This window comes from Lynx rufus, unplaced genomic scaffold (assembly GCF_022079265.1).
Source record: "Lynx rufus isolate CCGP_SWC_20201006 ecotype Redwood Valley unplaced genomic scaffold, mLynRuf1.p SCAF_16, whole genome shotgun sequence".
NCBI lineage: Eukaryota > Metazoa > Chordata > Mammalia > Carnivora > Felidae > Lynx > Lynx rufus.
This window is the reverse complement of record NW_025814830.1, coordinates 39,759,105-39,779,651: the sequence shown is the minus strand read 5'-3', so window position 1 is coordinate 39,779,651 and position 20,547 is coordinate 39,759,105. Positions and strand designations below refer to the sequence as shown.

The window sequence follows — 20,547 nt, the reverse complement described above, 5'->3', positions numbered from 1 at the left end:
TGGACAGCTGAGCCTTCCCCCTTAGCTTCCTGTCCACAACCTCAAGCCATAGCTCTCTCCTGGGCCATGGAGTCATTTCCCACAGACACGTGTTTACACCTGCACATCCTATAGTTTGAGACTGACCATACCCAATCTCCTGCTCTGCATCACCCAATGACGCAGCCAGAGATGGGCAGCACCCTGGAAGCTTCCTCCTCCTGCCCCCCAAAGACCTGCAGGTTTTCTCATGGTTTTCTTCTCCCCAGTTATAGTAGCCTCCCAATCCCTACCCTGTTCCCTCTAACCCATCCCCATAGGATAGGGATTGCTCCTAAAATACACATGGGAATGACTGTATCTCCTCTGCCTAAAAACACTTCCATTCTCCTATAGACCTGAGACAGTGATCCTTGAAGGACCCTCATTGCTACTGCGCTCCTTGTGCTCTCTGCTTGGAATACCGTCCTTTAGTGTGAATGAGAGTATGTGCATATTTGGAATCTTTAGAATCTGACCCTTTGTCCCCTGGATCCATTCCTTCTGCTTCTCTGGCCAGGCAAAGTAAGAACTCTGCTCATATGTGTCACTCGGTGGCAGCCAGTCCACTTACCCTTGCAACAGCCACATACATGACCTGCCAGCATCCAGATCTCTGGCTCTGCTCACACCCAGTTATAACAACTCACCATCTGAAAGCCCATTATGCACCAAACACCGAATTGGATGTTCTCCAGCACCATCAGTGTTCCTCAGGACCACCCTGCAGGATACATTTATTCGGCCCCATTCCGCAGATAAGCAAGCTGAGGCTCAGAAAAGTTGGGAGACTCCGTATGTAGTAGCCTGGAGCTGGTAGAACTCAGATTTGGACCCCAGTAGCGTGAACTATAGCCTGCTATGACTCCATGCCCTCTCTCTGCAGCTGTGAAATCGAACATGGCAGTGGGGCTGAAACAGGTCAGGGGTGAGTAGGCAGCTGTAAGGCCACCACAAGGGGGAGTAGGGGATGGTGGCTGTCAGGGCAGAGCTGGGAGTCAGGCTGGGCAGGACCTGGAGGTAAGGACCTTTTGTGTTGTCATCCTTTCACCAAGGCCAGCAATTACAGCTGGACCTGTGTATCCCTTGGCACCTTCCCCCTCTTTGGGCCACATTTCTTCCAGGTTTTGCCAATAAATAGTGCTGTGAGAGGGTTCAGAGTGCCCTCTAGTGGCCCAGGGTGTATTGAAGCCTGAAGCCCAGGCTGGCCCAGGGCAGGAACTGGGGCTCTCACCACCCCACTGCCGCCAACCCCCACTCTGGGCTCTGCACCATAGAATTAAGGCTTGGATGCCATCCCTATGCATGTTTCCCTGTCTCCGGCTCTGTTTCTCTGTCTTTATCCATCTCCACTTGGTTCCCAGTGTTGTTCCTTGTCTCTGTCCACACCTAGTCTCAGCCTAGTCTCTCCTCTTCTGTCAGTCTCTGTCCCCAGAGAGGGACAGACAGTGGGCAAACTGAAGAAACAAAGAAGGATGGCATCCTAAAAAAAACTCTAGGGTCAAAAGACACTGAGACCTGAAAGATGAGAGAGGACAAAAAGGCTGGGAACGAGAGTCCAGCCAGGGTGACCTGCAGGATCGTCCTCAGCCCCCAGCTGTGGGGCAGCATGTGGGGTTTATACACCAAGCAGGAGTAGAGGGAGGCAGGACGCTACCTCTCTAGCGTCTTCACCCCTCCACCCCTCCATTACCTCCCTCTTTTCATGCTCAGAAGAGACTCTAAGCCAGGGCACTTTACAGCATCCAGAGTATTTTTATTGCCAGAATCAAGGTACAGCCTGCTCAGAGCCCCAGTATGGAGCACACCACTCAGGAATAAAAGGAGAGAGATGCTGGGTATGTTCACAATACAAAAAAATCCAGCTCCACAGAAATCTTGTGGCAGAGCAGCACAGTCCAGCCTGACTGTGGCTCTGGGGTCCCATCCTAGAGGTTAGACTCAAGTCTTGGCCTAGAGCCATTGACCACTTGGAGATCACTGCCACCAAGGCAGATCCAGATTCTCCATCCCTGCTATTATAGGGAGATCCATGCAGCACCTCTGGAAAGGAAGGAAATTACCAGGGGAGCCCCAGGGCACCTGGCTCTTTCAGGGGCGACTCAAGCTTCTGGGTTAGTCTCTGCAGACTAAACACCACTGAACTGCCTGGTGGGAGTAGGTGCTGGGCAAAGTGGGAAAGAGTCCTACCTCCTCTCAGCTCTGCACCAGCCCACACGGGTGCTAGAAAAACCCTAGGGCTGGGTGGCAACGTGGTGGTGGATTTAGCAGGGATACCCCGAGCTGCCTTAGCTGCTTCCTTGAGTTCTCTTTCTTCATGAATACCTAAAAGGCCATGGCACTGGCCCTGCTCTCATCCTTGAACCACATTCCCAGAGGGAAGGGAGCCAGCATCAATACTGTGGGTAACAGCCCAACCACAGGAGTCAAGGCTCCTGGAACGCAGCCCCCAAGAACTAGAGGGCCATATGCTGCCCAATCCTGAGCTAGGCTGTTCTTGGAGGTGAGGGAGGTAGGAGTGAATGTCCCAGGACCTGGGAACCATGGAGAACACAACTCGCCCCTGCCTGCAGGAGGAACCAGGCTGCCTCCAGAAAGCCACAGTCAAGCTGTTGAGCAACTAGGCCACAGGGAAGCCAGCAGCTCCAGCCACCCACAGCCACTAGCAAGCCTACCTGTGGCTAGTGTGTGGGAAGGATCCCCTAGGGACCAGACCATCCCTGGGACCTTTAGGGACAGGAACCACACCTCAGTAATATCCCCCACAGGAAGGCTAAGGGGCCAGGGCCCAGTGGGTAAATGTGAAAAGGCCACAGGGGTAGGAGAAACAAATGACCCCTCAGTCCAGGATTGAGGCCAGGTGCCAGCCAGTCCACCTGCGGAGCCAGTCCTGAGGTCACAGCAATTCCATCATCATCATCAGCAGCAGCAGCAGCAGCATTCTTTTCAGCAAGGATCCCTCAAGTGAGTCCAGACTATTTCTTCTTTCCTCACATCCACAGAGAAAAGGATAAGAAACAGCACTTCCCAATGGCAGATATTTCACAACCCCAGACTGAGGACATTAGACAGTCAGTCACAAACTGCTAACCTCACGGGCCACGGTAGCCAAGAGAAGCAGGTGTGGCCACGCCATCCCACAGCCCTGCCTGGCACAGGAATCGAATCAGGGCCCAAGAAGCACACGTTTCAGATAGGCGAGGGTAGTGGCGTTGGCCAGCATCTCGATGTGCTCGCTGCCCGGGAGCGCCTGCAGTGACACTTGGTGCTCCTGGCGGCTGCGCCAGGCCTGGCACTGCAGGGCGCTCTGCAAGTTCACAGTGCCGTCGCCATCACCAAAGCAGATTTTGGGATCACGGTCTGGGAAGCTCTCATAGTAGAAGGAGTCTGGCGTGGGGACACCAGTGCCATAGAGGCAGTGCAGCGGCACGCCAGGGGGCACCGTGGCTTCGACCAGCCCCTCCGTGTCCTGCCGCATGAGCCATCCATCTTTGAAGCCAATGTCCTGGAAGAACTGGCGGTAGTCCCGCAGCGTGTAGTTGGCTGTGGGTGTACGCACGAAGATCTTCTCAGGGGACCAGGTATAGTTGTAGGGCAGCAGCCAGCTGGTGGAGACGGCAGACCGCTGCTGCTCCCGAATCTTCAGGGGCCCAATGACTGGGATCCGATTGTTGTCTCCTGCAGGGAGACGGCTTTCTCAGTCTGTGCTCAGGACAAGCTGGCAGGGCAGCACGGTCCCCACCAGGCCCCCCGCTGGGCCCCAGTCAGGGGCCCGGTCAGCACTCCAGCACCTCTACACCGTCATCCTCATTATAACTCCCCCACGGTTCCCTTTATTTTTGCTCTATCTGGGAAGCACACCGCCATGACTAGTTTCTTTCCTTCTGCATTTCCTCACCAGAGGTTTAGGCAGCACATACCCACAAGGTGATTCATTGTGTAAACAGTACCCTCCTCTGAGCATTTGTTACCAGGCTTGTGGGCACTGACCTTGTGGAAGGTGAATCAGCAGGCTGTCAGCCCAGGGACACATTCATCTTTCTCTTTTCTTACACTGAGTTACAAAAACATTTTTCTTTTCCTAGGCTCAGACCTGCAGCCAGCCAGCCCTGGTCGTACCCCACTCTCCTACGTGTCACTGACCTGGGTAGCCAGGCCTTCGGGAGACACAGCAGGAGGGGAGGCTGCAGGCAGAGCGAGAGTCCTTCTCACACAGGAATGCCAACAAAACAGAGCCAGGGAGGCCTCTGAGGAGTGAGCCAGAACTTGGAAACAGGGGCCCTCTGACCTATTCAGGACCCTGGCCATCCACCAACCCACCTTCTGACTGACCAACAGACTTTCAGCTCTGCCTTGTGAGATCTGGCTGTAGGACCCCTGAGGAAAGAAAAGCCCCTAGCTAGGGGTCCATGACTACCACCCCACCCCCTACCCTACCCCTGATCCAGACTGCCGGGACCTGACAGAACAGTTTCCCAGAATCTGAGGCAGAGATCTAAGGAGACTCACAGGGAAGCTCTGAAAGGCTGAGACCTGAACCTCACCACGGTTCCCTGTCTCAAATTCACGCGGGCCCACATCTGTCCTTTTAGGTCCAGGTTGGACAGAGTAGATGGCTGTCATGAGTCCTTGTTATATCCGGACTCGTTGTCCAGCCAATCCAAGGTCACTACCGGGAGAGGCACTGTGTCTGACCTGATTGCAACCATCAGTTGTCCAGCAAGTAGGTCAGGCAGTGTTGATGACATGAGGAAGAAAGTTCCTCAGACGCTTGGCATAGTGGCTCGTGGCTCCTAAAATGAGGGGCCACGGGTTCAGTCCCAGTCCTAGCAGAGGGAGGAAAGCCCCATGGCTATAGCTGGCAGGCTCTGATAGCCCTGAAAAGGCAGGTGGATTGGGGAGAAACAGGGAAGGAGGTGACTTTGCCAACTGCCAGGCAAGCAGGCCCAAAGAAATCTGCACCTGCTTCCTCCCTGTGTTACCCACAAAGGCTCCCTGCTGCCACAGATGGACGTATGACTCATAAACAGGAAACTGGATTCCAACCTTTCTTCCCTGGGGCAAAGGTGGGCATGAAGAAGGAAAGATGAGGGTAAGAGAAAGGGAGAAGGCTCCCTCAAATAACTTTGGGTCAAACCAAGTTAGGCCAGCCAGGCCAGAGCATAGTGTACATGTGTACACCTGTGCACAAGCAAATACCTGAGTGACCAACAGTTGTGCCACTCCGTGTACATGCCGCAAAAAAACTTACACAGATAACAAGAGCCATCCACTAGAGAGATGAAATTAATTAATGATAGATCCTCTTTTGGAAAAGGAGATGTTTAAAAAAGCATCCCACTCTGGAGAAGAGACATGAGGGTGGCCCAGGAGGACACTGTAGAAGGAAAGAGAGGGCACCATCCCTGACATCAGCCCCCCAAACTGGGTCAGGCAGGGTCTTACCTGAGGCCAGGACACGCAAAGTCTTGGCCACGCCCCCCCAGGGCGCACCCAGTGCCACAAAAGCACGGATATACTTGTTCTTCCAGGCCTGTGGCTGCCGCTGCAGAAAGTAGAGTGTGTACATGTTGCCCATGCTGTGGGCAACCAGCACCACAGGGCCCCCATACAGCTGATGCATCTCCTCGATCATCTCCCGGAGAGCCAGGAAGTAGGGCCCGTTTTCATCTGTAGGCCAGAGCCAGGCGGTGGTCAGGAAGGAAGGGTCCTGGGGCCTGAACCATTGAATGTTTTTCAGGCCAGATCCAGGACTAGGCGGGTGGGGAAAATGCTAAAATCCAACTGGGAGTGGTCTGGTTTTCCCTCCTTTTGCAGGAAAGGAGGAAATGTAGGAGGTCCTTTCCCCCTCCCCAGCCTCATTATCTCTCCCCAGGGCTCAGAGGCCCAGAAATCCTAGGGTGAGGGGTGGAGAAGGACAGGACAGATTGACCAGTGGTGGTAGCTGTGACTGCTAGGCTAGACACCAGAGGCCCTGGGGGACAGGGGAGAGCCCAGGGCCCCTGGGGGCTGTGACCTCCTCGTCCCCACCTCCTAAGACCTCAGAGAGGAAGCAAGAGTGACCACTTACTTGGGGCTCGGCGCCAGTCGTAGGGGGCCCCCCGGACATCCTCACCCCGTGTGTAGCCCCAGCCCACAAGACTCTCTACCATGGTATGGAAATAGGAACCTGTAGACAGAAATGTATGAGAATTGTAGAAAGGACAGCCAGTGCCAGCCACCCACACCACACCCAACAAGGAGACTGTGACATCTACTGTAGGAAGATCCCTGAAGGAGTGCTATAAGGCTCTGTGCCTACACTGATTAGAGACAGTTTACAGGCTCATTTCAAACTAATAGCATTCCTCCCACTCTAGGAATACAGAACTTCCAGCCCCATTCCCTGGAGGGCATGAGGAAGGGCTACATACCCACACTGCTTCTGCTGGGGTCCAGGAACTCCAGTGAGAAAGTCTTCCCAAAGCCAGGAACACGCACATCTACACCATCTGGAAACTGGGTGGCCCGGGATGTTCTGTTGTAAACCAGCCTGTCGGGGGTGGGGGTGGGGATATTGAGCTGGTGATCCAGAGATGACACTGAACATGGTGTGTCCTAATACTTCCCTGTATCCTAAGCCACACTCCCTTACTATTCTCATGTCTGATAAGAAGTATATAAAAAGTAACAAACTTTATAAAGCACAAATCAGAGTAACCAAGTCCAACAGAGGACCCCGAACAAGACTCATTCCAAAGATTAAACCCAGGGCCCCTGTCAAGGCAATATTTTCTTCTCCTCAATGTCATCAACCTCAGAAAGCAGGTCTTGGATTTGGTTGGAAAAGGGAAGTACCAGGCCTGGCTCTGCCATCAACATCATGCTTGACCCAAAAGGCAGGTAGCCTAATCTTACAGGCTCCCATTCCCCATCTCCATGGATTTAGCTCCTACCACCCACCACAATACATCACAGGGCAAAGGAGATGGTAAGTGCAGCATACAGACCCAAACAGAGAAACCACCACCTTAGGGCCTGAACACCTGTGGCTGTTGTGTGGGTGGGTGGGCAAGGTCTGGAAAAATGATGGGACAGCGTGGTGGGAGACAGAAGGAAAGCTTTGTACTAGGCCAGGAACTTGGTTCTGGCCTCCCTGATACCAAGGAGGCAAATGTGCCCAAGAAAACACAGGTGGCTAGACCTGAAGTCCTTGGTGGTCCTGAGTCCTAATCCCCATAAGATCAGCCACAGAAAGCTGACCAAGATACCCAATATAGACCTAAATAATAGGTCCAGGGGGCCCACTTTCTCTAAGGTGATCTGTAGATTATCCCTACAGAAAAGTGTTGAAAACTTTCTACAAGGACAAAGCAGCTCTGTGCCAGATGAAAGTCTAAACAAGTCAGATGTCCCATGAAGGTAGACAAGCCACTCTCAGTATCAGCCTGCACCTCCGATTGGCAGTACCTGAGACCATGTCTCTGGTGTAAAAATAGAATTGCAGATCAACAGCCCAGAAATAACCCTGATCACATACAAAAGAGGAAAGAGTCAACAAAGCAGGCATCAGAAACAACAGGGAAAGGCAAGCCACCTGAAGAACTAACTATCTCCAGAAAAAAAATTTTAATTTGTGAGACTCCATTCAGCTCAAACATTTACTGAGCACCAATTTGTTCCTGGTTCTACCGCTGTAAAGATAAACGAAATATACCTTCTTTCTCTGCCCCTCTGCTGCTTGCACTCTGTCTCTGTATCTCTCTCTCAAAAATAAATAAACATTAAAAAAAAAAAAAAAGATAAAAGAGATATGCAACCTCTGCCTTCAGTGAGCTGTCTTAGCTCGGGGTCACATAATTCTGGGTTCAAATCTTGATTCTGCCACTCATTAGCTGAGTGACCCTAGGCAACTTTGTAACCTTTTTGAGCTTCCAGGTTTCCTCATCTGTAAACAAGGTTGAAAACAGTACCTGTTTCATAGGGTTGCTGTAAGACTAAATGAAAGAAAGTATGTAGCACAGGCTGTGCCTATATTCAATAAGTGATAATTTTCAATACAGTATTATTTTATTATCAGGGAAACATCCTTGGAAACAAAGTTTGGCAACTGATAAGGATTAAAGGGAATAGACATGTTGCATGGAAGAAGGAAAGGTTAAGAGTTCTGGGGGAGTGGCAGGGGAAACTTTACAGAGGGACCAGGCTCAGGTTTTAAAGGGTGAATGGGGGGCAACTGGGTGGCTCAGTCGGTTAAGTGTCTGACTTCAGCTCAGGTCATGATCTCAAAGTTTGTGAGTTCGAGCCCCACATCAGGGTCTGTGCTGACAGTGCAGAACCTGCTTGGATCCTCTGTCTCTCTCTCTCTCTCTCTCTCTCTCTGTCCCTCCCCTGCTCACTCTCTCCTTCTCGCTCTTAAAAACAAATAAACATTAAAAAAAAAAATTAAAGAGTGAATGGAGGGAATTTATCAGGCAAAGGGTATAGAGCTAGATTCCAGGCTGAAAGTATAAAGACATGGAGACATGGTATGTCCCAGGAGGAACAAGAAGTTGAGGGGCCAGTGAGTGGTCAACTCAGAGGCAAGGGAAGGGATGGAGGCCACGTTGAGGCTATGAATAGGGGCTGAAGCATAGAATCCACATGTAAGGGGGTGCCTGGCTGGCTCAGTCAGTAGAGCATGCAAATTTTATATCAAGGTTGTGAGTTTGAGCCCTACGTTGGATGTAGAGATTATTTAAAAATAAAATCTTCTGGGATGCCTGGGTGGCTCAGTTGGTTGTGCGTCCAGCTTCGGCTCCGGTCTTGATCTCACAGTTCATGGGTTCAGGCCCCACATCGGGCTCTCTGCTGTCAGCACAGAGACTGTTTTGGATCCTCTGTCCCCGCCCCCCCACCTCTCTCAGCTCTTTCCCTGCTCACTCTCTCAAAAATAATAAATAAAAAAAATAAGTAAAATCTTCTGGCCAACTAATCTTTGACAAAGCAGGAAAGAATATCCAATGGAATAAAGACAGTCTCTTCAGCAAAAGGTGCTGGGAAAACTGGACAGCGACATGCAGAAAAATGAACCTGGACCACTTTCTTACACCATACATAAAAATAAACTCAAAGTGGATGAAAGACCTAAATGTAAGACAGGAAGCCATCAAAATCCTAAAGGAGAAAGCAGGTAAAAACCTCTCTGACCTTGGCCACAGCAACATCTTACTCAACACCTCTCCAGAGGCAAGGGAAACAAAATCAAAAATGAACTATTGGTACCTCATCGAAACAAAAAGCTTCTGCACAGCAAAGGAAACAATCAGAAAGACTAAAAGGCAACTGACAGAATGGGAGAAGATATTTGCAAATGACATATCAGATAAAGGGTGAATATCCAAAATCTATACAGAACCTGTCAAACTCAACACTCAAAAAACAAATAATCCAGTGAAGAAATGGGCAAGACATGAATAGACACTTCTCCAAAGAAGACACCCAGATGGCTGACAGATACATGAAAAAATGCTCAACATCATCATCATCCGGGAAATACAAATCAAAACCACAATGAGATACCACTTCACACCTGTCACAATGGCTAACATTAACAACTGAGGCAACAACAAATGTTGATGAGGATGCAGAGAAAGAGGATCTCTTTTGCACTGCTGGTGGGAATGCAAACTGGTGCAGTCACTCCGGAAACAGTATGGAGGTTCCTCAAAAAATTAAAAATAGAACTACCTTATGACCCAGCAGTTGCACTACAAGGTATTTATCCCAGGGATACAGGTGTGCTGTTTCGAAGGGGCACGTGCACCCCAATGTTTATAGCAGTGCTATTCACAATAGTCAAAGTATGGAAACAGCCCAAATGTCCATCGATGGATGAATGGATAAAGGAGAATTGGTGAGTATATATACAATGGAGTATTATCAGCAATCAAAAAGAATGAAATCTTGCCATTTGCAACTATGTGCATGGAACTAGAGAGTATTATGCTAAGTGAAATTAGTCAGTTAGAGAAAGACAAATATCATATGACTTCACTCATATGAGGAATTTAAGATACAAAACAGATGAACATAAGGGAAGAGAAGCAAAAATAATATAAAAACAGGGAGGGGGACAAAACATAAGAGACTCTTAAATACAGAGAACAAACAGAGGGTTACTGGAGGGGTTGTGGGAGGGGGGATGGGCTAAATGGGTAAGGGGCATTAAGGAATCTACTCCTGAAATCATTGTTGCACTATATGCTAACTAACTTGGATGGAAATTTAAAAATCAATCAGTCAGTTAATTAATTAATTAAAATCTTAAAAAAAAAAAAAAAGAATCCATGCATAGGGTGTAAAGCACAAGGCATGAACTAGACAGAGTAGAGCCAAGAGCTGCAAGAAAGGGAGGAAGAAAGTTCTGTCTCCGAGAGTGCAGAGGTGGTGCTGACTAGACAGGGGAAATGAGAAGGGCAAGAGGTCAGTGACCTCAGGGTCTGTTGAAGCAGGGATGAGACAGAAATAGGTTCTAGAAATTTCTTTAGGCTCGGTGAGCAGCACCCCATCTGTGCCCCAGCCCCCACCTGATGTTGTCGATCCAGCAGTCAATGATGACAGGTAGCAGCAGCTCGAGGTTCAGCCAGAGGGTGAAGTAGTTGTCCGTCCTCTTGGAGCAGAGGTAGTGTACGACCGTTGGCTTGTCCAGCTTTGCCTCCAGCTGGTTGCCCAAATCACCAGGCACTGCAGGGGGACACAGAACAGTCATGAGGCCCTGGACCGGCAGGCTGGAGATCCTTGAGACTTGAACCCAAAGGCCTCCTACTATAGCTGTCCCAGGCTACAGAGTAGGCCCTTGTTTATTCAAAGGAATGGCAAACAGGACAAAGCACTGGGCCACTTAACTAGCCAAAACTGAATCCAGAGAAGGCACTCTAGGACAGGCTTGTGGACAGGGGTGGCAATGAACAGAAACACAGTTGAGAGAAGTTCATAATGGTACCTGCCAACCTCTTGAGAGCCCAGTAATCTTCCAGAGGGCAGATCATCTGGAGGGCCCTAGGCTCTCAGCACACCTGGACCCTGTGTCAGAGATGGCTACCCTGAAACAACACAACAGTCCAGCCACAGCCAGGTAGGGGAGGGTGTGACAAGGCCCAAGGATAACTTCTCTCTGCCCAAGCGAGTCTAGTCAGTCTATACACACAGAGCCCTCAGGCCCTTGTGACACTCAAACCCATCCCCATGGCTTCATCACCCAACATTCAAGGCCCTTCCCAGAATATTGTTCCCATTGACCTTTCAGGCCTCACTTGGTTCTACATGCCATGCTCTTGCATCTTCCAAGCATATCACCATTTAGGATCCATGATCACTGAGTGAACCATCAGCTCTTGGCTCTCCTGGGCATTCTTTGGGTTCTACAAACCTAGCCCTGCACAGGGCATGCCCTCCCTTTGCATCATCTCACAGTGTCCTCAGGACAACCATGAGATGCAGTTCACCTCCCTTAACCTCCAGTTCACCTGCGTTCACCTCCCTTAACAACACAGATGCAGAAATGGGGAGTCCTCAGCATGACAGTGCAGAGACCTTGGTCACTGTCTCCAGCAAAGAGGAAATGGCTAAAGGAGGAAGTCACCAGATTTGCTGTGCCTGAATGCTCTTTGTCCTGGATAGACTGTGTGGCCTCTAAAAATAGCAGTGGTCATTTCCTAAGCCCCTTTTTGCCTAAAACTAGGACAAAAGACATCCATATAACTTTCACCTCAAATAACGCTGGGAGAGAACATCCTTACTATGCTCACTTTACAGATGAGGAGACTGAGGTTGGGGTAGATATGACTTGTTACAGTCCTCCACCAGCCCAGAGTCTTCTGTATCACTTCTTTGGTCTCTACCACCAATTTGGGTCTCACTCATAGAAGGTGGTCACCCTTGGAGGCTGATCCTCTGATGGTCCCTGCTGTGTGTACAGGAACAGCTCCTCCACTGCCCACCATGGGGTTTCCCAGGATTAATGCCAACAGCTTCACTCTCTGAGAAGCTGGGCAGATTAGGATTCTGTGACTCTGGCTGTGGCGTAAGGCTCCTCTGCTGTGACCTAGGATAAGCAAGAACTGAACTGAATGAATTGAGTATAGTTAGCATCAATCCAAGCAAAAAGGCTGCCACACATCAGGGACCCCATCAGGGACCACACATTTCCCGATGTCACACCCGTCATACTCAGAACTCCTTAGGCCTACCCATGACTTCTTGTGTGCTTACAGGATAAAGTCTAGATGAGCCAACCAGTCACAAGCCCTGCACAATTCACTCCTCCCCTAACTCCATTTCAGACATCCTGGATTGCTTACCTCTCTCCCTCTGAGATGTAATTTCCTCTGCCTGTAATTTCCTCTCTCCTGGCCTCACCTATAGCCACATTCTCCAGGCAGCCTTCCCTAACTGGATTGGGAGACTCTTTGTGCTTACCCAATACAGACCTCATCTCTAGGGATCCCTGTAAACTTAGGGAACACAGGGCCTAGTCTGCCCAAATCCCATGGTGAACCTGAACCCAGCATCCCCCTGGAGTATTTCCTGGCCTAGAACTCCCGGTGGGAACCCCCAGGGACCACATTGTCAGCCAACCCTACCCTTCTGTGATCTGCATCACCCCCATTAAAATACCCCCATCAGAAAGAACATGGGGGTCATGCTGCAGCACACTCAGTATGTGACATATACCTCAGCATGTCTCTGCCCTTATGAATCCTAGCTGGCCACCAACTCAATGCTTGAATGAGGCATCCAAGGCCCCCAAGACAGAGAAATCTCATCTCTGCCCACCACCACAAGGAAACACGGTGGTTCCTGTATAATTACGGGGGCCAGGGCCAAGGGGTTGGCCAGGAAGGTCATCTAGACCCAACATAGCCCAGTCCAAATTGGTCTGGAAAGGGTAAGATGCTCCCTGACATCTGTTCGTAGCCATTGTCCCAACCCTTACCTCTGTCTTTAGCCATCCTCAGATTCCCTTAGGCCTCCTTCCTCAGGCCAATGCCACCCATTTGGTAAGTTGGGGAGGGGGGGTGTCTTAGTGGCAGGATAGGAGAGTCATTCTTTCCCCCAAAAGCTTCCTTTCAGTAATGCCTCCTGAAACACATGTGGCTGGAAGAGTCGAGAGAGACAGCCTCCTAGCCATGCCCAAATCAACAATTGAGGACCCTGGAGACCAACTCCGAGAACACCCTATCCCCCCGCTGACCCTCAGGAGTGGGGCCAAAGGATCTCGGTCTCTCCAGCTAAAAAATGGACATAAAGCGAGGCAAAGGTTGGGAATGACGTAGATAGCAATACTGATAGACAACAGAACAGCAGCCCTCCCATTTACCCCATATTCTACAGGGGAAGGTGAAGAGAGGTTGACCACACCCGCGCCCAGCATGGCGAGAGGTGGACGGACCGAACCAGGTGACAAGACAGACAGTCATATGCTCCCCCACCCCACGCTTAGAGCACAGCAGATCTGGAAGACGGCTCCGCCCCGCACCCCGTCCTGCCGGATGCACGAGCAAACGGACCCACGACTGTACGCGCGCCTCACCCAGCACCACAGGAGGGGGACGTCCGACCGGGAGCGCCGGGTCTACGAGCAGCAGGAGGAACAGGAGGCCACCCAGGAGCAGCGCCGCAGAGTAGGGACAGAGGCGAAGACCCATTGCGTGCCACGGCCGCTACAGGTCCAAGGTGCGGATTCAGCGCCCTGGGAGGGCGCCTAGGCCGGGGCGGCGGCGAAGAGCTTAACCCCCCCGCCCACAGTAGACCACAGCCGCCGGGCCAATCAGGATCCATCTTACCCAAACGGCCTGCCAATAGGAACTCGCCGCCAGACACGTCCCTCCCGTTTGGAGCTCGCTGCCTCTCCCCTGCGGATCCCCTGCCAGCTCCTTGGACCTTGCTGCGCGCCGAGCGCATCGATCGATCCAGGCTCAGCCTGGCTTCTCTGCCCTGAGTCCCCGACCGGTCGCACCCAACTCGCCGCTGCTGGAGACCCAGCACAGCTTTGAGTGTCCACAATCCACGCTGCGCAGCCCGATTCCTGGTGCGTCCCTGCTTTGGGATCTGGAACGGGCTGGGCCGAGGGAGGATTCAGGGTCCAGTGCTTGCAGCTGCTGAGAAACCCTGGTCAGAGCAAGAAGAAGGGGAGAAGTGAGTCTCGGAAAGTTCTTGGGCCTTAGGGGACCGGGAGCTGACCAGGACCTTTGTGCAAACCCTACACCGATTCTATACACCCTGTTCCGATGTCACCTGGGTTCAGGCAACGGGTTCAGGGACCCCCCTGCGTCTGTCCAGGGTGTAGGAATAGGGGCAGGACAGGTCGAGGCTAGGTCAATGTGTTTCGTTTCCGAGTGAGAGGGCTCCCCTCCTGTTTTAGTTGCGCGCAGTATGGAGCCACAACATCAGACTGAGCGGTACTCGCGCCCAGTTGAAAGTGGGTTTGAACCTCAACCTTGCACCATGGCCCATCAGCAAATTTCCCAGCAGAGCAGGGCAGGGACTTCGGAGTCCACCTCCCATCCCAGGCAAACTGGGGATCCAGAGAGGGCAGAGGCTCCCTGCTAGAGGAATCAGAGGTGAACAGAGTGGGTAGATCCGAGGGCTGGTAATACGGCCAGCACCATGGGTCACCCTATGATAGGGAGACCAGCATGTTTGAAAACTGGAAGTCTTGATCCTCCACACACCTCCTCCTGAGGGTTAGACAACACCCTGATCATCCCCTGGCTGGTCTCAAGACCTCTAGCCCACCCATTCCTTCCTTCCTTCCTCTTGGTCAATGGCAACACTTTCTAGCCTTTCAGAGTGCTGCTAGTAGTCACCATTTTGGCCTTCCCTTCTGTGTTCTTATAACATTGGTGGTTGGAGTACCTTACTTTTTTTTTTTAATGTTTTTAATTTATTTTTGAGAGAGAGATTGCACAAGTTGGACAGAGGGAGAAAAAGGGGAACAGAGGATCTGCAGCAGGCTCTGCGCTGACAGCAGTGAGCCCAATGTGGGGCTTGAACTCACAAACTGCGAAATCATAACCTGAGCTGAAGTCGGTGAATGGTGAAATCATGACCTGAAGCGAAGGCGGATGCTCAATCAGCTAAGCCACCCAGGTGGCCCTAGAGTAGCTTACTCTTTTAAGGTCCACCTATCTCCCACCTCAGGCCCTGGCAAGGACCCAAAACTTCTGCCTCCCTCCATCCTAGAACCCAGAAGAGGGGTTGCCAAGGACCAATCTGTTGCAGGCCCACGGTGGGAGACCATAGAGATGATTTTGTCAGTACTAGGGACAGGCAAAAGTCCACGGCCAAGAGTTAAGTGAAGGGAGGGTAGGCATCAGGATGGCCTGGGTTGCTTTGGACTTTGGATAGTCTGAATGTCTTGTCAACCCAGCAGCCTCAGGTGACCATGGACCCTTCACAGGGTGGCCCTGTCCTCTGGAGCAGTTCCGTGGTGCCCCAGTCCCACAGGCCTTGCAGATGATAGGAACCATGGCCATCGGGGAGAGGATGTTAAGGCCTAGTCACAATGATCTGTGCTGGCACTGTGGAGAGGAGAGGAGTCAGAAGGTAAGGGTCTCCCTTTCTCACAATGACCCTGTCATCCACATGAACCTCCTGGCTGCAGAGCTGGGTTCATCCTGGACTCTAGATACTTCCCTGATTCTCAGACCCACAACCAGGTGGTCACCAAGTCTTGCCAGCTCTACCTTCCCAATGCCAAACTTTCACCCCCAAAGTAGCCTCCTTGCTGATATCCCAATTTATGCCCTTATTCCTATGGATTTCTCTCTCTGTGTCAGGTTGTCATCATTAAACATTAAATCGGGTCCATCACTGTCTGCCTAACCCCACACATAATCCTCCTACTGCATGCATCATATGCATCTCAGTCATAGTGAGTGAGGACCCTGCAGGGGACTCTGACCTTTTCCCCCAACTTCCACCTCCCCTCTCTCCCAGATCCCTCATCTCCAGCTTCAATAGCTCGTTGGATCTATTCATCCTTGCGTAAGACAACTGAAAAATCCCTCAAGTTACCAATAGTTATTTGGGTAAAGATTTTTTTTTTTTTTATGGCTTCAAAGGTTTGTTTTTTGCCTTACTGATACAGTATAAAAGGGGAAAGAATTCAGAAACTATTTCCTAAAGTAGATGAATGATACAAATGTTAGTGTGATGCTGTACACTTCAGTTTTATACAGCAAACTGTTCCAACTGTCAGCTTATGGGTGAGTTAGCAAGAAACATTACATGAATTAATTTTAAGATGTAAGCATATTTACATACTTGCTTATTTAGTTTTGAAAATCTAGTGTTCTTTACCCCATGGCAGTCAAGACTGGGGCTTAATGCAAGATGTTTCAGCATGCTTCGCCATTTGCTTTTATGCATATGACAATAAATGCAGTTTTGAAAAAAAAAAATAACCTCATTCTCCCTCAGGACTTCTGCACTTGTTGCATTGGGATCACTCTGCAGCCCCCATTTTGGGGGACTTAATTGAGCTCTGTATTTAGGTCTCAGCCCAGACATGACCATTGATTGACTCTGAAGCAGGCCCTACTTGGCTCCTATCAGAATATAATCGCCGGAAGAGCAAGCCCCTCACCTGCCCATTACTGGGGCTATTGCCTTCTTTGGTTACTAGTTACCACCAGCACAGTCCCAGGCACACAGCAGGTGCTTAACATATATTTAATGAATGAGTGATACACCCCCCGCACCCCCCCCCACCGCCTTCTCTAACCCTTCCCCCTTCCAGGATATGGTCCTAGTGCCAGTCAGACCTGGAGGAGAGAAGGAACTGAGAGGTCCACAGGGCTGGATGTGAATTCTGGAAAATATTGGGAAAGAAGGATAATATTCCTGTGGAGAACACTCTGGGCAAAGGCCAGATGTGGGAATAAGCCCAGAGACTGGGGAGTCAGGTCAGGTGTGGTATCTTTCTCAGGAGAGAATCCAGCCAACAGCCTTTGCCTTTTCTCTTTTACTGGGCCCTTTGCATTCCCTCTTGCTCACCCAAGTTCCAAGCTCCCCTATCTGGACCAGGTGTGTGCCTGGGCTTAGGGCAACCCAACCAAGACCAGGGCTTCTGAGCTGAGCCCATTTGAAGGCCAACTGATTCTCCCTTAAAGCTCATGGCTCATGAGGCTCTTATTCTTCTGCTCCTAGTGCCTCTCTGAGGTCATGAGAGGCCAGACTCGGGGGTTCTGAACAGGGGCCCAGAACAGGGTGTCTAACCTGGTTTAGGCATCAAAGAATGTTGCCTGGAGGAAGAATTATTAGAGATGGGTTTTGAAGGATAAGTAAGAATTTGCCAGGAAAACAATAGGAGTAGGTAGGTGGGTGGTCCAGACAGGGAGCTTAGTATGTGCAGCAGCCTGAAGACCTGAACAATCACACTGTGTCTGGGGTATGTGGTGGGTGGGAGTGGAAGAGAGGTTGAGGGTTCTGAAAACCAAGCTTAACAACTTGGTGTATGTCCAGGAAGCCCGGAGCCACAAAGATGCTCAAGCTGGAGGGAGGCAGGATCAAGGGTCTTCCCTTTTCACTTCTCTCCTGGAGCATTGCCCTAGGCGGAGCTCTCCAGTGGAAGATCCTCCTTCCAGCCTCAACACCTTGTTCAGGGGACAGAGTCAGTGCGCCCTCTGGTGGGTACTCAACAGCTATATGGCAAAGGCGCGTAGCTGGGAACCTGTATGGAGGGGCAATGCACTGGCTACCCTGGAGACCCAGGAGATAAGAAAGGGTAGTAGCGATTGACCCAATTGCCGGCCAAGGGGCTGCGGAGGGTGGGGATGGGCCTGAGCTTGGGAGTGTGGATCGCCTCTGTGGATACCACAAGGCACCCCACTGTAGAATCCTTCCTAGAGGGGTGCCTGGCTGGCTCAGTCAGTAGAGCATGTGATTCTTGATCTGAGGTTGTGAGTTGCAGCCCCATTTTGAGTGTAGAGATTACTTAAAAATACAATCTTTAAAAAAAGGAATCGTCTCCTGCAGTGGGATATTTTCTGGCTTGGGGGGGGAGAGAGAGAGAGAGAGAGAGAGAGAGAGAGAGAGAGAGAGAGAGAGAGAGGAGGGTGCTTTTACACCACTTCTAGACACCCTGTAGGTCCACAAGGATGGTCACACTCCCGGTCCCATGTAACGATCTCCACTCTGTATCTGTCCCAACTTTCACGTCCCAAAGGCTGGAGTGCCACTGGCCTTTGTAGCAGGCCTCAAAGAGCCAAGGTAAGGATGGGATTCCACAAGCTTGTGGTCTAGCTCACAGGACCAAGTTCCTTGCCCCCAAGTACCTGGATTACAGTTTGGGAAATGCAATAGGCTGGACCATCGGAGCCTTACCCTTTTCACCCACCTGATTTCCAGTTCATTCACTAACGATTCATGACTCTAGTAGCTGGGCTGGGATGGGAGACATTCCCAGTGAAATACAGAAATCTCAAACTACAGTGGGGGGACCCTGCTACAGAGGGTAGGGGACGTGAGAGGAGAAAATCTGGAGGAAGAGCACGGGTTAACTAGGGCAAGGGTTGGGTTGGTAGGAGAGGAAATAGCACACACAGATAAGACTCTCGAGGAAAAACCCCTTATCCCCAGGTAAGGTTACTAGTTCTGAAATAGCCAAAGGCTAAAGGTGCAAAGCACTTAGACAACTATTTATTCATTCATTGTCTTGAGCAAGTACTATGTGCCAGGTGCACTGATAGGCACTGAGGATGAGCCTGTCCTTTAGGATCTGATGTTTGGGTGGGGGTGATGTAGGGAGACAATCAATAAACGTTCTATTGTGTTAGAAGTTACTTTAGTGTTGGGGGAAAGGAGTGAAGGTTGTTTCCTATTAGTGGTATGATCTGGGAGGACCCATCTGAAGATAAGTAAAGGAGCTCAGCAACGCAGGGGCTCTAACGTTATTTTAAAGAATTTAGTTTTTCAAGAAGAGTCCAAGCACTATAAATTGTCATGCAGGAGGGCGTGGGCGGATGGGCGCGCAGGAGCTTAGGGGAGCCGCCGCACCCTGCCAGGACGGATAGAGCTGCCACACTGGACAAGTTACTTCTTTTTTTTTTTTTCTTTTTTTTTTTTAATGTTTATTTATTTTTGAGAGAGAGAGAGAGAGAAAGAGAGAGCGCGCGCGAGCGCAGGGGGAGGGGCAGAGAGACAGGGAGACACAGAATCTGAAGCAGGCTCCAGGCTCTGAGCTGTCAGCACAGAACTCAACATGGGGCTCGAACCCACGAACCGTGAAATCATGACCTGAGCCGAAGTCGGAAGCTTAGCCGACTAAGCCACCCAGGTGCCCCAAGGACAAGTTATTTCAAGAGGGTGGCTTCTCTGAGGAGCTGGCGACGTCGAGACCCACGCAGAAGGAAAAATACGGAAAGGCCTAGCGCGAAGGTTGAACGGATGGGGGCGCCAGGAAGGGTCAGACCGAGATCAAGTAAGCACCCAGATGGCAGGGTGCTGACTCCGGGAGACAGGAGCCCGACAAGGAACAATGTACCTCAAGGGAGTTTAGGAGTGCCGCTGGGGTGAAGAGTTTACTGCAAAGGCTTGGATAGAGGAAGCCCCAACTCCGCCTGGCGCAGGCGCGCTCCAGGAAGGGTACGGGAGGAGCCTTACTTCGTTGTTGGGCCCTGCCCGGAGAACAAATATTTGACATTCCAGGCTTATCTAAAAGGGTGCAGGACCCGAAGAGCGACGTTTCCCCCTCCCCCAGGGCCTGATTGGCCTAGCGTTTCCGCCAGTGGGGACCAGCGGGCAGGCGCCCGAGTGGGCGGTCCCCAAAGGGGCGGATACCTGCCCAAACCAGGGGGAAGCACTAATCGCCCGTAGCCCCTAGAGGCTGGAATACCTGCTCCCTCCATACCGCCGAGTCCCGGCGCGAGTCACTTCCGTACTGGACACCTCAGTCTCTTTATCTGTTAAGTAGGGACGCGTTGAAGTGTGGGTTCAGTGGTCAAGGTCTCGGAAGCGCCCCCTCCACCCTGGGCTCTTTCTCCGTCGTCCGAAGGTCCACGCAGAGCCCAGCCCTTACGAAAGCGCGAGGCGCGGCTCTTGCCTCAGTTTTGGCGCGGGCTTGACAATCCCACGTCCCTTCTTCCCGCCGGACTCTTCAGTTTCTCAGTCATATAAATGGGAGAACTTAGGGTAGTCCGGAGCGGTCTGGAAACGCGCCGTAAAGGAGCCTCACTAAGCACAATCGGGCGAAAGGGTGTTGGGAGCCCTCCACGCGCGACGGTCCTTATTGGTTTGCTTGTCTCGGACGGAGAAGAGACAGGATCTGCAGCGCTCACGCCCCCATTACACGGCCAGTGCGCTCACATCTCCAGGCAACAGGCCCGTCGTCAAGCTGGGAGGGCGACGAAAACAGGCTGGAGTCTCCACCTGGGGTAGAGGTGAGGCTCGTGGCCCAGATCATCCGGCTTAGCCCCGTCTCCCAGTGGCGCTCTCTGGAGTTGGAACGGGGCGCTTTCTGCTTACCAAGTACCGAGGCCTGCACACCTCCTACTGGGTTTTGGCATC

At 51.3% G+C, this 20,547-nt stretch overlaps 1 protein-coding gene across 2 annotated transcripts; it reads right to left on the bottom strand.

Moving 5' to 3' along the window:
* Positions 1–1,761: 1,761 nt before the first annotated feature.
* PLA2G15 (phospholipase A2 group XV) lies at positions 1,762–13,765 on the bottom strand. Of its 2 annotated transcripts, none has more exons than XM_047078634.1 (6): positions 13,571–13,765; positions 10,566–10,722; positions 6,432–6,550; positions 6,089–6,187; positions 5,464–5,688; positions 1,762–3,696 (listed from the first exon to the last, which is right to left on the bottom strand). In XM_047078634.1, exons 1-6 carry the CDS (start codon positions 13,683–13,685, stop codon positions 3,185–3,187), a joined length of 1,227 nt encoding a protein of 408 aa, XP_046934590.1. In that variant the 5' UTR covers positions 13,686–13,765; the 3' UTR covers positions 1,762–3,184. The 2 variants fall into 2 exon arrangements, with proteins under 2 accessions (XP_046934590.1, XP_046934591.1); XM_047078635.1 differs by having other exon boundaries at positions 3,494–3,696; positions 5,464–5,563.
* Between the last annotated feature and the right edge of the window lie 6,782 nt (positions 13,766–20,547).